Below are 13584 nucleotides of genomic sequence, written 5' to 3' on the forward strand. Positions count from 1 at the left end.
TTAAACTTACTTTTTCGATTGTTACAAGAGTTTTAATGTTTCGTTTTTGTCCAATATTACTTTTACTTGAAAACATTGTACGGAAAAATTTATCGCACACAATCTGTATTGAAATAATATGCAATTTATATTGAAGAGGAGGGGGAGCGTGAGTTGCATAACCAGGAAACCATCTAAATAATATTTCTTCAGGAAGAAGAACCAAGTTGTGAGAGTCGCGCACAAGTTTTAACGAGATGGCGGAACGAGTTTAGTTCACAGCGAGGAAAAGAAAAACGACGATGACAACGACAACGACGACGACGACGACGAAAAGAAGGATGATATTTCTTCGTGCTCCACGCTTCACCAATAGTCCCAAACTATCACTGTCCTTCTTTATTTCTTTTCTCCCTCTAATTCTGCATTTGTTTGTGATTTTATATGCCTTACGAACTTAATATCGTTATATTGAAAGTGGAAGCAAAGCATTAAATGTCCCATGACATTAGACACAATGAAGTGTCGTTAAACATTTAATTAATAACAAGTTTTGTTGAAAATACATGTGTGTATGTGTGTGTGTGTGTGTGTGCGCCCGATTTTCGCGATTTTGGTGTAATGATTAGGGCACTGCATACGAATTAGATCATAATGTCCACTATGAGTATCACGAGTAATAGTGTCACGCGTACGTAAACATAAAATGAATTTCGCAATAAACGATCCATGGAATAGGTTGTAATAAAACAGTTAATGGCATGTATAAATCTGATTTATGCAACGGCTGCCTCGTTCTATTGCATCACACGATCACGTGAATTATATGAGATGCAGTTATTCAAATTCTCAATCAATACTATTGAATCGTCACTTAAATACAATACTTTGATAATATGTGGATATTTAATAAAATAAATGGGCGCAGATGTGGGAAATAAAGGAAAAGGGAATAAGATGATCAAATAAGTAAGATACTAAATTGCTAATTTTTTTTTTAGAAAAGAATCAAACTTATTAGAGGCTCTTGATAAAATGGCTCTTTAATAAATGATTTCTGGTAAAATTTTTTTTAGTTTGATTTCAATCTGTCAATGAAAATAGATAATATAATAAAAAATGTGTTTTGAATGTATCCGTATGTAATTTTTTGGTATTTTTTATAACGAATTATATAATCATAATAAATACTTGCACCGTTTTTATGAAATTATTATATAATACGGATGAAAAACGCATATAATATTTTTCACTTTTCTTATATAACATTTTTGAGATAAATATGATGATTATAGTGAATATTTGATTTTATTTAAATTGGTTTTAAATGCTCCTAAATAATTAACAATTATTTTTGTTTTAATAATGTTTTAGTAATTTTTGTTTTAATAATGTTTTAGTAATTTTTGTTTTAATAATGTTTTAGTAATTTTTGTTCTTTCAATATTTCTTTTTCTATTTTTTCATTTGTATGTTGAAATATTATAATATCAATATAATTTATTTATCAATTTTCCAATTTCAGAGATGATAAATAAGACTTTAATGATTCTGAAAAAAATAGATCATTATTTTTACATTAACGTAGAAATAAGGAAAGTAAGGAAAAATCAATAAATCTTAAGGTTGTCATCTTACTCCCATTTCTTCTACCTACATTATAGCTATATTGACAATTGAGAGACAGGCATATTTCTTCAAAGGAAAATATTCTTCCTGATACTATTAAATTCAATTTTGAAACTTTTATTCCCTCTACCATCACGCGTATATTATGATAAATTAATTTTTCTTCTCCTTTGTGAAGGAGAATAAATTACTAAAAGGATTCTGAACGATATAATGCTATTTATCATCTTCCCCCCGTTATAGGACAGTCAAAGTTGATTCTTTGATTCAATTTTTTTTATTATACATCGATTTCTCTTTTTTGTCGGAAAGAAAAGAAAGGTCTTTTCCTAAAACTCTTTATTTTTATCTTTCTTTCAATCGTTCTACATATAATGTTAAAAAGGGGAAAAACTAAAAGAAAGATTATTTTATTAACAATATCTAAGGAGAGAAAATCTATGGAGTTTAACAAGCAAATTCAATATATACGTAATTTATTTGTTTCAGACGTTTCATACACCGAGTTTCGGTGACGAGGACTTTGATATACCAACCATTCATCCTCATTCACATCAGCAGCAACAACAACAACAACATCAACAACACGATTCCATGCAAGCATATGGCCAGCCACAGGTATATTTCGATGATTCTATAAGTATAGAAAAAAATCATTTCAAAATTCAATACAAACTTGCAAACTCAATACATTCTTGTACGCGTGTACTTATTCATCAAATTAGCATACACGAACGAATTTTTTACGCGAATAGCAGACGTTACTTGCGAAATATTTGTTCGCGTACAGTCCATAAAGGTCAGTAAAAAAGATTTTTTCAAATCAAACAATTTTAAATTTTATTGGAAATGACAACTGAGATGTTATCTACGAACTGTCTATAGTATATGCAGTTGTACACTAGCCTTAACAACATATAATAATATGTACGTGTATGTGCACACGCCATTGCGCGCTGGGTATGGAAAAAAAATGTTGAAATGATGTATCGGCCATTTAACAACTTCCGCGTTCGGGCATTATTCATGTAACGTTCAAGACATTATTTTTAGATGTACACTCATAGCCTTTTCTCTCTCTCCCTTTAATTTCAAGATGAAGAGATACAGAAGTATTCAAGCATATACAGCAGAAATTCTATAGTTTTTAATCAGAGAGAAAAATTTCAAGGAAATTAATTCTCTGATTAATTCTTCTGATTCTTTCAATGATTCTTAATGATTTTTAATTATGATATTTATATTAATGTTATCAAAGGAAATTTTGTATACTTTGATTAGTCGTATAATTATTGTTAATATATATTTAATTATATAATATAATAATTATATAATTATATAAATTATATATTATAATAATTTTATAATATATATTTAAAAAATTAAAGATCCAATAATAATTATTGAGTCGATCAATAAAGTTTTCTTTCTAAATCATACAGTTTTTAATACTGTATGTATTAACGTTTTATGTATGTTAAATTATTATAGATGATGCAAGGTAGTGGTATGCAACAATCACCAGATAATCTGAATCTGGATACTAGTGGATATCAGCAACAACTCTATTTACAGCAAGAACATTCGATGCAATCAATTAATGTCAGGTAAATATGATTTAAAAATCTAAACTCTCCGAGTTACCATTTATGTTAACATATAGACCTCGATTGTGCGCAATCAGATATGTAAGAGAAAGGCAAATATGAGCCAGACAGCGCAATAGATGAAATATAATAAATTTATTTCGAGAAGATAGAGGGTTTATTTAATCACATAAATAAAACGCGAGAAAAAATAATTATATATGTTTCATTTTTGGAATCATTTGTGCAATAATACATAAAGAATCAAGAAATGTCATTAGTTAACTGAAATTGTGAAGTAATGTTAATTCAATAGTCAACAGTCACACATTAGATGTTGTCAATAAAGAAATATTAACAAAAGTCTCTCATGCTTTTCGAGAAAACATTCATAATCTATAAGTTTCTATTCAGCAGAAGAATATTCAAACGAATATGCAAACGAATATTAATAACAACAGAAAGACACGAGAGATTACATCGTTTTTAAATATAAAAAGAATAGAATAATGATTTAAAAATTTTATAAAATTATTACAATTAAAAAAAAAAGAAAAATTATATGCAATGTCTTAATTTGGAAAATTTGACGAAAATTTCCACGAATAAAAAATTGTTAAATTAGCGATTTATTTTCTTGTGTGTGACATAAGACAAACATCACGCTTTATCACGACATGTTTGCATAAGTCAAAATTATAGAAATTTTCCTCATCGTTATTTCGTAGCAATTTCAGCAAAGTCAATTTTGATCGTCGTACTTATAATACATCATATATTATGCACGCACAATAAGAAATATTTATCTTGATCATCTTACAGTGTAATAATATGTAAAACAGGCAAAAGGAGTCCCTCGCGTTATCACGTATCACGCGACGTAGGCGTGGCGCATAGCTACAACACGAAGTTTAAAATTCATCTTTCAAAAATGCAATTTCTAGAAGCAATATTATCATACATGAATAAATTTATCGATAAACATTCTTTGTTTTTTGTCTAATACAAATTTTAAAATTTAAAATAATGAAATAAAATAAAAATAATGAAGAACGTGAAAATAATAACGAAGGATATTGAAAAATATGATATTTATAATATGATATTTATAATTTATAATTAAAATATATATTTCTGAGAAATCTAAATATATAGTTATGAATAATATAAAAAGCTATAAAATAAAAGCTGTTTAAAATATTTAAATTGATATTTTATTAATATTTTTATTGAAATATTATTAAATATTATTAATTGTTAAAATATTTTTTCATATATCGTATGATTTTCATGACATCTCATCAAAATATTAATATATTAAAAATTAATATGTTACAAATATGAGTTTATTTCGAAGTATTATTTCAATCTCTAAACGAGAACATGTTTAAAAATACACAACAGGCTATGATTTATCGTGTATTAAGATTACATTTATCGTTATGAATAACATTTATAAGAATCTATTATTACATAGTCTTACGACTCCAATTTAGATCATCGAGATCATCTTTTTTTAGCGAACTGACGTATTCTAAACTGGAAGATGATAGTAGATCTTTAGATTGTAGATTTTAAAAATTTCATTTTATTTATTTAAATTTTATTTTATTTATTTAAATTTTCATTTTATTTAGAGATATCTTTTTCGCAGTATCAAATAAGCATTCTATGCTTGTTGAATCATATATTACATATATATACTACATTTTATATACTGTAATCAATCTGATTAGAGAGAGGAAAAATACATTGAACAAAAATATTCGATTTATACGTGCGCTATCGTCAATGCCATGAATCAAAGCAAATATATTACCAAGAGTTATCTACGTGCAATTATCTTATGCATAACATGACGCATAGACTAATAATCAAGCTCTTATATGGTATATTGTATTATATAACGAGACGCATAAACAGACTTTATAAACGAATGAATAGATAGTATCAACAAATAATATGGATGAAATATCATACAAATAACTTTGATGAGAATATTATGTATGCAATGATAATTACGTGTGTGTGTGTCTATAAATTAACAATAAAAACATAATTAATAAATTCTATAAAATATTAAAAAGATATTTTATTACGAAATAAGGCAATAACAAATAAAGAAAACATTGAAAGTCTATCTTTCAACGAGCTTTTTTTTACCGATAAAAATTAGAAGAAGATATAATTCGATTAGAAGAAAATATAATTCGATGATGTTTAACTGATAGGAGAGATAGTGAAAATATTAGGCATCAAATATAAGAAAGAATATAGAAGGGAAATAATATGGAATAGATCGTAAATATTCCGTGGCTGTCATAGTCTGACTATATCTCAAAAGTTATTCAATTTGCTTTAAAATAGCGAAAATATATTCCAGCCATATACGTATCTATCTTCTTTTGCCAACGTCGCCTTTCAAACTTTGTTCTCGAATTTACGTCGCGATTTGCCGTTGTATATTCGCAAACTCAACTAACGGTCTTAAACTTTTAATTAAAATCTTAACTCTCTACATGAAGGAGTAGTCTCATTTTCTTTCTACCCGAGAATTATATTCAATGCTTATGATAGCACTTGCGGTTTATGATTATATTATAATAATCTCGAGAGATGCAACAATAACGAATAAACATTTGATATATCATGAGAATCAACAATAAACATATAATATATAATGAGAATCAACAATACTCGCATTAACAAATACTCTAATCTAAATTCTAAATTACAGATTTAATTTCTTATGTCACAATCATCTTTCTTTATAGAAGAAATATTTTTAAAATAAATATTTTTAAAAGAAATAGTTTTAAAAGAAATTTTTTAAATTTTCCTTTTGTTTACAGCTCGGCATATGGCAACTCGCAAGATTCATATGCAACAATGAACTCTTCGCGTCAACAACAACACAATGGCCAACAATTGTTAATGCTGCAGCAGCAGCAACAACAGCAGCAGCAACAGCAGCAACAGCAGCAGCAGCAGCAGCAGCAGCAGCAGCAGCAGCAGCAGCAGCAAGTTCAGATGCAACATATGCAATATATGCATTCCCAGCAGCAATTGCAGCAGCAGCAACAGCAACAACAACAACAACAACAACAAATGCAATATAGAAGTCCGACTGGAGGCAGCCCGACTGCTATGCAAGTGAATAATATTACAGAGACGAATAATAATACTACAACCAGTGAAGATAGCGATGACAGCACTCCGCATTCCGGAATGGTAAGTCGAATCACGTATGATATTTACATAGTTATTACTCGCGTAATTTGTCAAATGGGTTTTTTAAAAGCTAATACTACTTGCTATGTACATAAAATTTTTTTTTATAACGATCTAGTTTATTGGATGCTATATATAACGAACATTTTTTTATATTATCTTTTACGAAAAAGCTGCACCAGTTAATAAATAATGAATATATAATAACATTTCCAAAGTTTTTGATATTTTATTAAAAGAGAAACGATCTCTGGAATTTAAAAAAATTTTTTTTTCCAGATTACGGTGATCAAACGTGAACCACCATCACCAGAAGCGGCTGATGCTGGAGCGAAAAATCAAAGAAAAACAAAAGCACAAAAGAAAAAAAAGAAAAGAGATCCTAATGAACCACAAAAGTAAGTAACAATATTATTTTTATACAATAATCAAAAATTAGCTGAACATATAATTTGAAAAATCTTATTTCAAAGACATGCGACACTATGAGAAACTTGTAAAAATACCATTATATACACAATTTATAATTTAACATATTTTTTTTGCCTTATCTTTAATAATGTATCATTGTATTATTTTATTTTATAACATATTATAATTTTATTATACTAAATCAAATAATGGAATAACTGGGAAGCTTGCGTATATGTATGTACGATTTTTCTCGTTACTGCTGCGTATAACTTGACGCAAAACACTATGTCTCAATATATACTACGTGTGTATATGTGCACACAAGCCTATAAATTTCAATATGGTGCCACCTCTCAACTAGAATCTTAGATAAATAGAGAAGCGGGTACGGCATCGTAATTTTTGATTGGTTGTTCTTTTACCTGATTGAGGCAGCTATATTGAATTCATATCGGAGTAGCTACATGCTGCTATTCAACATTTTCAGTTGGCATTTAATGCTTATCATCACTTTTAATTGTCAGCATTCAATCACTACATTTAATAAAAAAATATAAAGACTGCAGCAGACATACTAATATTTTAACTGTTATTATGTCACTCATTTCTAGATGACATATATTCTGTAAGAGTTTTATTTGTAGATGACTTTTTATCCCATTAGGAATGCCGTTACTAAATATTTATAAAAACATTAAAAGAAAAATAATAAAAAATTAATGTATTATTAAAATAACAGGTCTGAAAATTAGAGATTTATTAAAAGTATAATTAAGTAATTACATATGTATATTAAAATGAAATGACAAAACTATTTTTGAAATATTATTAAAATATTTTGTTAAAAAATTATAACGACAGGACGTGATTTTACTATATTTTAATATTTGGAATGTTTTCTTTTCTGCATTATTATAATTATAATGTATGTATCTTTTTTTAATGAGAATATAATATTACGCGCGCGAATGTGTATTATTATAAATGAAAATATAATATTAAAAATTATATGAATAAAAATTATAAATATAATTGGTGTTTTAGATCTTATATGTTGACGTTTATGATTTTCAGACCAGTATCGGCGTATGCCCTTTTCTTCAGAGATACTCAGGCAGTGATTAAAGGGAAACATCCAAATGCCAGCTTTGGTGAAGTATCTAAGATCGTTGCATCAATGTGGGATGCATTGGAACTTGAACATAAAAATGTAAATATTATAATTTCAATGGTCATATTTTTATATACTATAATTATATCAAGTAACGATAATTATATCAAGTATTATTCTGTAATTATAATGAATGCTATTAATATTATTATGAATTTAACGATTTTTAATGCTATAATTACTGAGAACAATATAAATCTTTATATAGTATTACAAAAAGAAAACCGAAGCAGCTAAGAAAGAATATCTGAAAGCTCTCGCGGCATATAGAGCATCGTTGGTGAGCAAAGGAGCAGGTGAAAATGAACAGAAACAACAAGTACAACAACCGCAACAACAAATGCAATACAGTGGATATACGGGCTATGCCAGTAATAATGCGCCGGGAAATGTAACGTATCAGATTTATAGTCCTCAACATCAACCTTCATCGCCTCAACAACAACAGCAGCAGCAGCAACAAATGGCTATTAATAAAAAATCACCGCATCATTTAGCGATGCAAGGAAATCCTCAACAGCAGGTATTTTTAAATAAATACAGGATAGAATTTCTAAAAGAAATATGCATAATAAAGACAAAGAAATATGTTTTTGACAAAATTATATATTTATTTTTGTAACTATATATAACTATTTATACTTGTTTTTATAAGAAAAATATTGCATATAAAATTTCTAATATATATAAATATTTTTATTACTATATTATCTATCATTTTCTAAACAAAGCAATTTTGTCTGTCATTTTATTGATATATAAATTACTAACACAGAGATCCAGCATATAGTTTTTTAATCTATCTTACATATATACTTATTTTACTTTCGGAATCTGTTATAAAAATATTTCTACTTATTAAAAAAAAAAAAAAAAAATTTGTCCCTACATGATGTTAAAAAATGATCTTAGTTAAAATTCATCAAAAAGATTATCAATTTTTTCTCCCCTAAAACTTTAGAAATTTTGTTTGCCAGACTCAATCAAAATATTCTCAGTTGGATTGTTTAAAATGGAATACTCTGTATATTAATTATTCATATACATACAATACAATATATAATAATAAAATATAGATACTCTGAAAAAGTTAAACATTTTTGTTTTTTATAGGGTTTAATGGGTAATGTAATGGTACCACCACATATGACACAACAACAACAGCATATACCACAACAGATGTCACAACAGCAATATATGCAAGTTAGTATATTTTTTATCATGATATGTATATACAGAATTAGAAACATAAAATTTTCTTTATCTGAAAAATTAAATAATTTCAAATTATTAAAGATTTTAATTCTGTAATATGCTATGTTAATCTTTGCATTGGTGTGTTTTGTATTTTTATCTTTAACTTTTATATTTGCACTTGTAAAATTCTGTATTGACAGTGTCAAATTGGAAATAATTGGAAATTTTTTCTCCTAATTTGTAAAGTACTTAGATTTTTATTGTGTTAAAAAATGTGTCGCTTACTCTATGTTGAAAACAGTGTTAATCATCTGTATAATTTGCTGAAAGCACCTGGTATAATATAGCTGTATAGTTAAACATGATAACACATTATTAAATCTTAAAACATAATCTTAATGAAATAATTGTATACTTTTAAAATTTTAGAATATTTTACAATATTTTATAATATTTATAGGTACCCCAACAACAAGTACAACAAGTACAACAACAACAGCAACAACAAATAATACATATGAGTCCATCTAGAGCGGAATTTATAAAGGAGGATTTATCGATAAAATCTGACACTTTGTCGAGTTGTTCGTCGCCAGTAAATGCTTCACAAGTGGCTATGACGGGACCATCACCTTGTATACATCAAGGATGTCCTAACCCTGCTATATCTAATAATGAATGGGAAGATGAATATTGCAGTAATGAATGTGTGGTCAGCCATTGCAGGTTTGCGTGAGCATTCAATTTATCTACTTTAGATTAATTTCTATATTTTATTTTAAAGAAAACACATACACACACATATAAAATAAGTAATAAAGATTTAATATATTTTGCTATATACACTGAAACTTCATAAGAGTAAATCACGAAAAGATAATTGTATCTCTTCTATGCACTAAGCTACTCAGCAACTTTCGCAAAGTTACGATATCATTTCCGGTGACATAGAATATAAGCCTAATTAAATCATTTGATATCAAATAGTAAATAACTAGTAAATTAGCATAGTTATTATCATCTCAAATGCATTAGTTAAGACGAGTAATTAAGCAATCGGTATAAATTAGACCATGCAAATCTCACGAGTGATCATCGTGTGAAATGATACTTTTTATGGTCCTGTTCCTAAATAATGGGAGTGAGAATAGCTTCATTAAAGTATATCAGAATCCCGTACGGTCTACTCTTGCGAGATTCCAGTGTATTGTTTTATTCTCTATTTTGTTATATATTGAGATACATTCAAAATATATACATATATTTCTGATAAATTATAAATTTATGATAAACTATAAATTATTTGTATACTTTTATCTATAATTTTAATTTTTTCTTTATGTTTGTTATATTTATATCTGTTTTATTATCTATTTCAGAGATGTATTTAATACATGGGTATCTTCAAATCAAAATCCTCAACAAAACTATTCTACAGTTAAATAAGTTTTTCAAAAGATGACAACATCAACTAAATGGCCTCACAATAGTAATGGCCCATTATTAATTTGTAAAGTAAGATATTTAAACAAAGATATAGAAATAGATATTTAACATACATGTACATATATATATACATACATATATACATATATATATGTATGTATGTATATATGTATGTATGTATAAACAGAGTGGGCTATTTAACTTTATAATATAAATTATCTCTATTGTGCATACAGTTACTGAAATAATTCAAAAAACTTTCATAATCTCAAAAAGAAAATATAATGTAACAGATTTTATCACTTGTATAACATGCATTGTTTTATATGCATATTTTTTGTGTCAACATTATTTCTATTTTTTAATAAGATTATATATTTTTTTTTATATTATAGGATACTAATATTAAAAAAAAAAAAAAATATATATATATATATATATATATATATTTTTTTTTAATATTAGTATATATATATATATATATATATATATATATATATATATAGTTATATATCCTTTTAAATTTCACAAATCAATTTTTTTTATCATTCTATATATATAAAAATATTAAAATTATTAAAAAATTAATAGTTTACGAAATATATAATAATTTATTTTTATATGTTATAAAATATATAATACTCTGTAAAATATTTGTTTTTCAATAAATTTAAGATTTCTATACAATTAATAATAAATAAAAAATATGTAATTATATTTAAGAAAAAATGTGCAATATCTTTTTTTCATTATGTAATACCTTTTTTGATTCAACTTACAAATGTCATACGGCACTTGTATAAAAATGAAATCATGAATCGATTCTGTTTATTATTTTGTGACGAATTTAACTACTTCAATAAACTTTACAAGACTTTACATATTTTATACCATGTCAAAATAAATTATGAAAATTATGAAATTTTAAATTATTTATATTTTGATAATTCTACCTTAATATTTTCACCTGTAAAATATTGAGAAAAATCAATTTATATAAGACAAAGGCATAAAAAGTGATGAAAACATGATTTAAAAAATAGAAATAATAGTAGAAATATCATAAGAAAAAAATTTGCTGAATGCATTATATTTTCTCCCTAAAACTTTCGTTAAAAATTTGTTGTAAAAATTTCCGTAACTAGATCATAACAGAAGTAATTTAAATCATAAAATTAGATACCTATCCTGTGTATATAAATATATAGATATATGTTTGTATATGTATGTAAGTATATGCATACATGTATATATATAAGTTGGTAAATGACAACTTTTTCAAGTGTCAAAGCTATTTGTGCAATGCAAATACAACACTATAAGAGGTTGATAGATCATAATATACAAATATATGGTAATAATATACAGATGTTTTGTGCCGTACATGGGTGCCAATGAGTGAATAAACAAGAAAGAAAAAAAAGAGAAGGAAAAATCAAAGGAGAGCGAAAGAGAAGTAAGGAGAAATAGAGGTAGAAAAAAATATGAGTATAATAAAAAAAATTGTTTTTTCTTAGAAAGAAAACTTGGAATGTATTAAAAAGCCTTATTCAGAAATTCATTATTCTGATCAACTCTGGTTTTCATTTGTAAGAAGTCTATTACAATTTGATTAAAATTATGAATAAGTGCATTTACACACACACACATCCATATACACTTATTAGAAAAGTCAGTGACAACCATTTTTATATCTTCAGATACTCCTTACTAACAACCAAGGCGTGCCAATTGTACAGACATATGTTTCTTTTCTAATATTGTACAGATGATGTCACAGTTTTCTATATAATTCATTGGTTAAATAAAAAGACTTGTTTTTTAAATATAATTACCTCAGCTGTGTTTCTAAATTTTTAAAAACCATAATTATGATATAATCAACAAATAACAGTATAAGCAAATGAAAGCAGCATAAAAAATTTAAATAAATTTGCATTATGTTCAATATATGTTTTGTTTATAATATGATTGTTAATATGAGGACAATGACCAAAGATGGAAATTTATATGGTATATTTTATATTATATGTCATGGCCAGTAATATTTTTGTATATTTTATTTTAACACATGAAGTTTTTTGAAAAAATAAGCATATTTAATTTTTTATTAGGCACACAATTTTAATTGTTTATAATTATTATTTATTCAACTGTTAACTGGTCAACAAGTTTATGCGACTTTCTTTCTGTTATGTTCTCTCAAAATTTCATAAACTTTTTTAATTATCCGAGGATTAACGATATTGACCAATTTTGCAATATAACTTCATTGCATATATTTTCTGAGAAAAAAGTTAGATTCTCATATATCGTGTGTATTACATATTAGATTTTCTTTCTATGACAACGTAAGAAATTTTATTTATTTTGCATAATATATTTCGATCTCTATGTTCTCCCTTCTGCAAGAAAGTTTATCATTCCGTTTTATCCAATATGGAATACAATCGACTGATAAACATGTGTAAAGCATCTATAATCATATAATAACAATCTCACAGAAATATACTATAATACTATTAAAATCCATTATACACAGTTGTAGAAATTAAGTCTCAGATAGAAAAAGTAGTCATTTTAACACATCAAGTTATATAAAAAAATAATCGTATTAAATAACATAAAAATGACTATTTTTATTACCTGAGGTATTATGCATTTTAGGCCTATACAAATGTAAAACAAAATTTTATTACACAATTTATTTTTATATTGATATTATAAAGAGCAATCTCAATAATGCAATACAGTTTTCATATGTGACATTATACAGCAAAAAATGTAATATCAGAACAGTCGAGACAACACATAAGTGCAAATTCAATACTTTTTTAAACACATTAATGTTACATCATATGAAGTCATTTCTCTTTATTTTAATAGCATGCCTACTTTGTCTGGTAAAAATGTGCTGTAGATATGATTAAT

General features: G+C 26.1%; 1 protein-coding gene across 6 annotated transcripts in view; it reads left to right on the forward strand.

Moving 5' to 3' along the window:
- The window catches only part of LOC105259036 (TOX high mobility group box family member 3), a 74978-nt gene extending 62288 nt beyond the window's left edge, over positions 1 to 12690 (forward strand). For 4 of the 6 annotated variants that reach the window (XM_025415304.1, XM_025415306.1, XM_011270716.3 and 1 more), the window contains 10 exons: positions 2098 to 2226; positions 3100 to 3215; positions 6047 to 6425; positions 6705 to 6823; positions 7914 to 8049; positions 8219 to 8533; positions 9124 to 9213; positions 9668 to 9939; positions 10587 to 10722; positions 12022 to 12690. In XM_025415304.1, coding sequence (XP_025271089.1) covers positions 2098 to 2226; positions 3100 to 3215; positions 6047 to 6425; positions 6705 to 6823; positions 7914 to 8049; positions 8219 to 8533; positions 9124 to 9213; positions 9668 to 9939; positions 10587 to 10653 — 1623 coding nt within the window. In that variant the 3' untranslated portion in view covers positions 10654 to 10722; positions 12022 to 12690. The remainder of the gene's footprint in view (positions 1 to 2097; positions 2227 to 3099; positions 3216 to 6046; positions 6426 to 6704; positions 6824 to 7913; positions 8050 to 8218; positions 8534 to 9123; positions 9214 to 9667; positions 9940 to 10586; positions 10723 to 12021) is intronic. The other 2 variants (XM_025415305.1, XM_011270717.3) reach the window with 1 other exon arrangement.
- The last annotated feature ends 894 nt before the right edge of the window (positions 12691 to 13584 follow it).

This window comes from Camponotus floridanus, unplaced genomic scaffold, assembly GCF_003227725.1.
Source record: "Camponotus floridanus strain SB8 unplaced genomic scaffold, Cflo_v7.5 scaffold12, whole genome shotgun sequence".
NCBI classification, from domain to species: Eukaryota; Metazoa; Arthropoda; class Insecta; order Hymenoptera; family Formicidae; genus Camponotus; species Camponotus floridanus.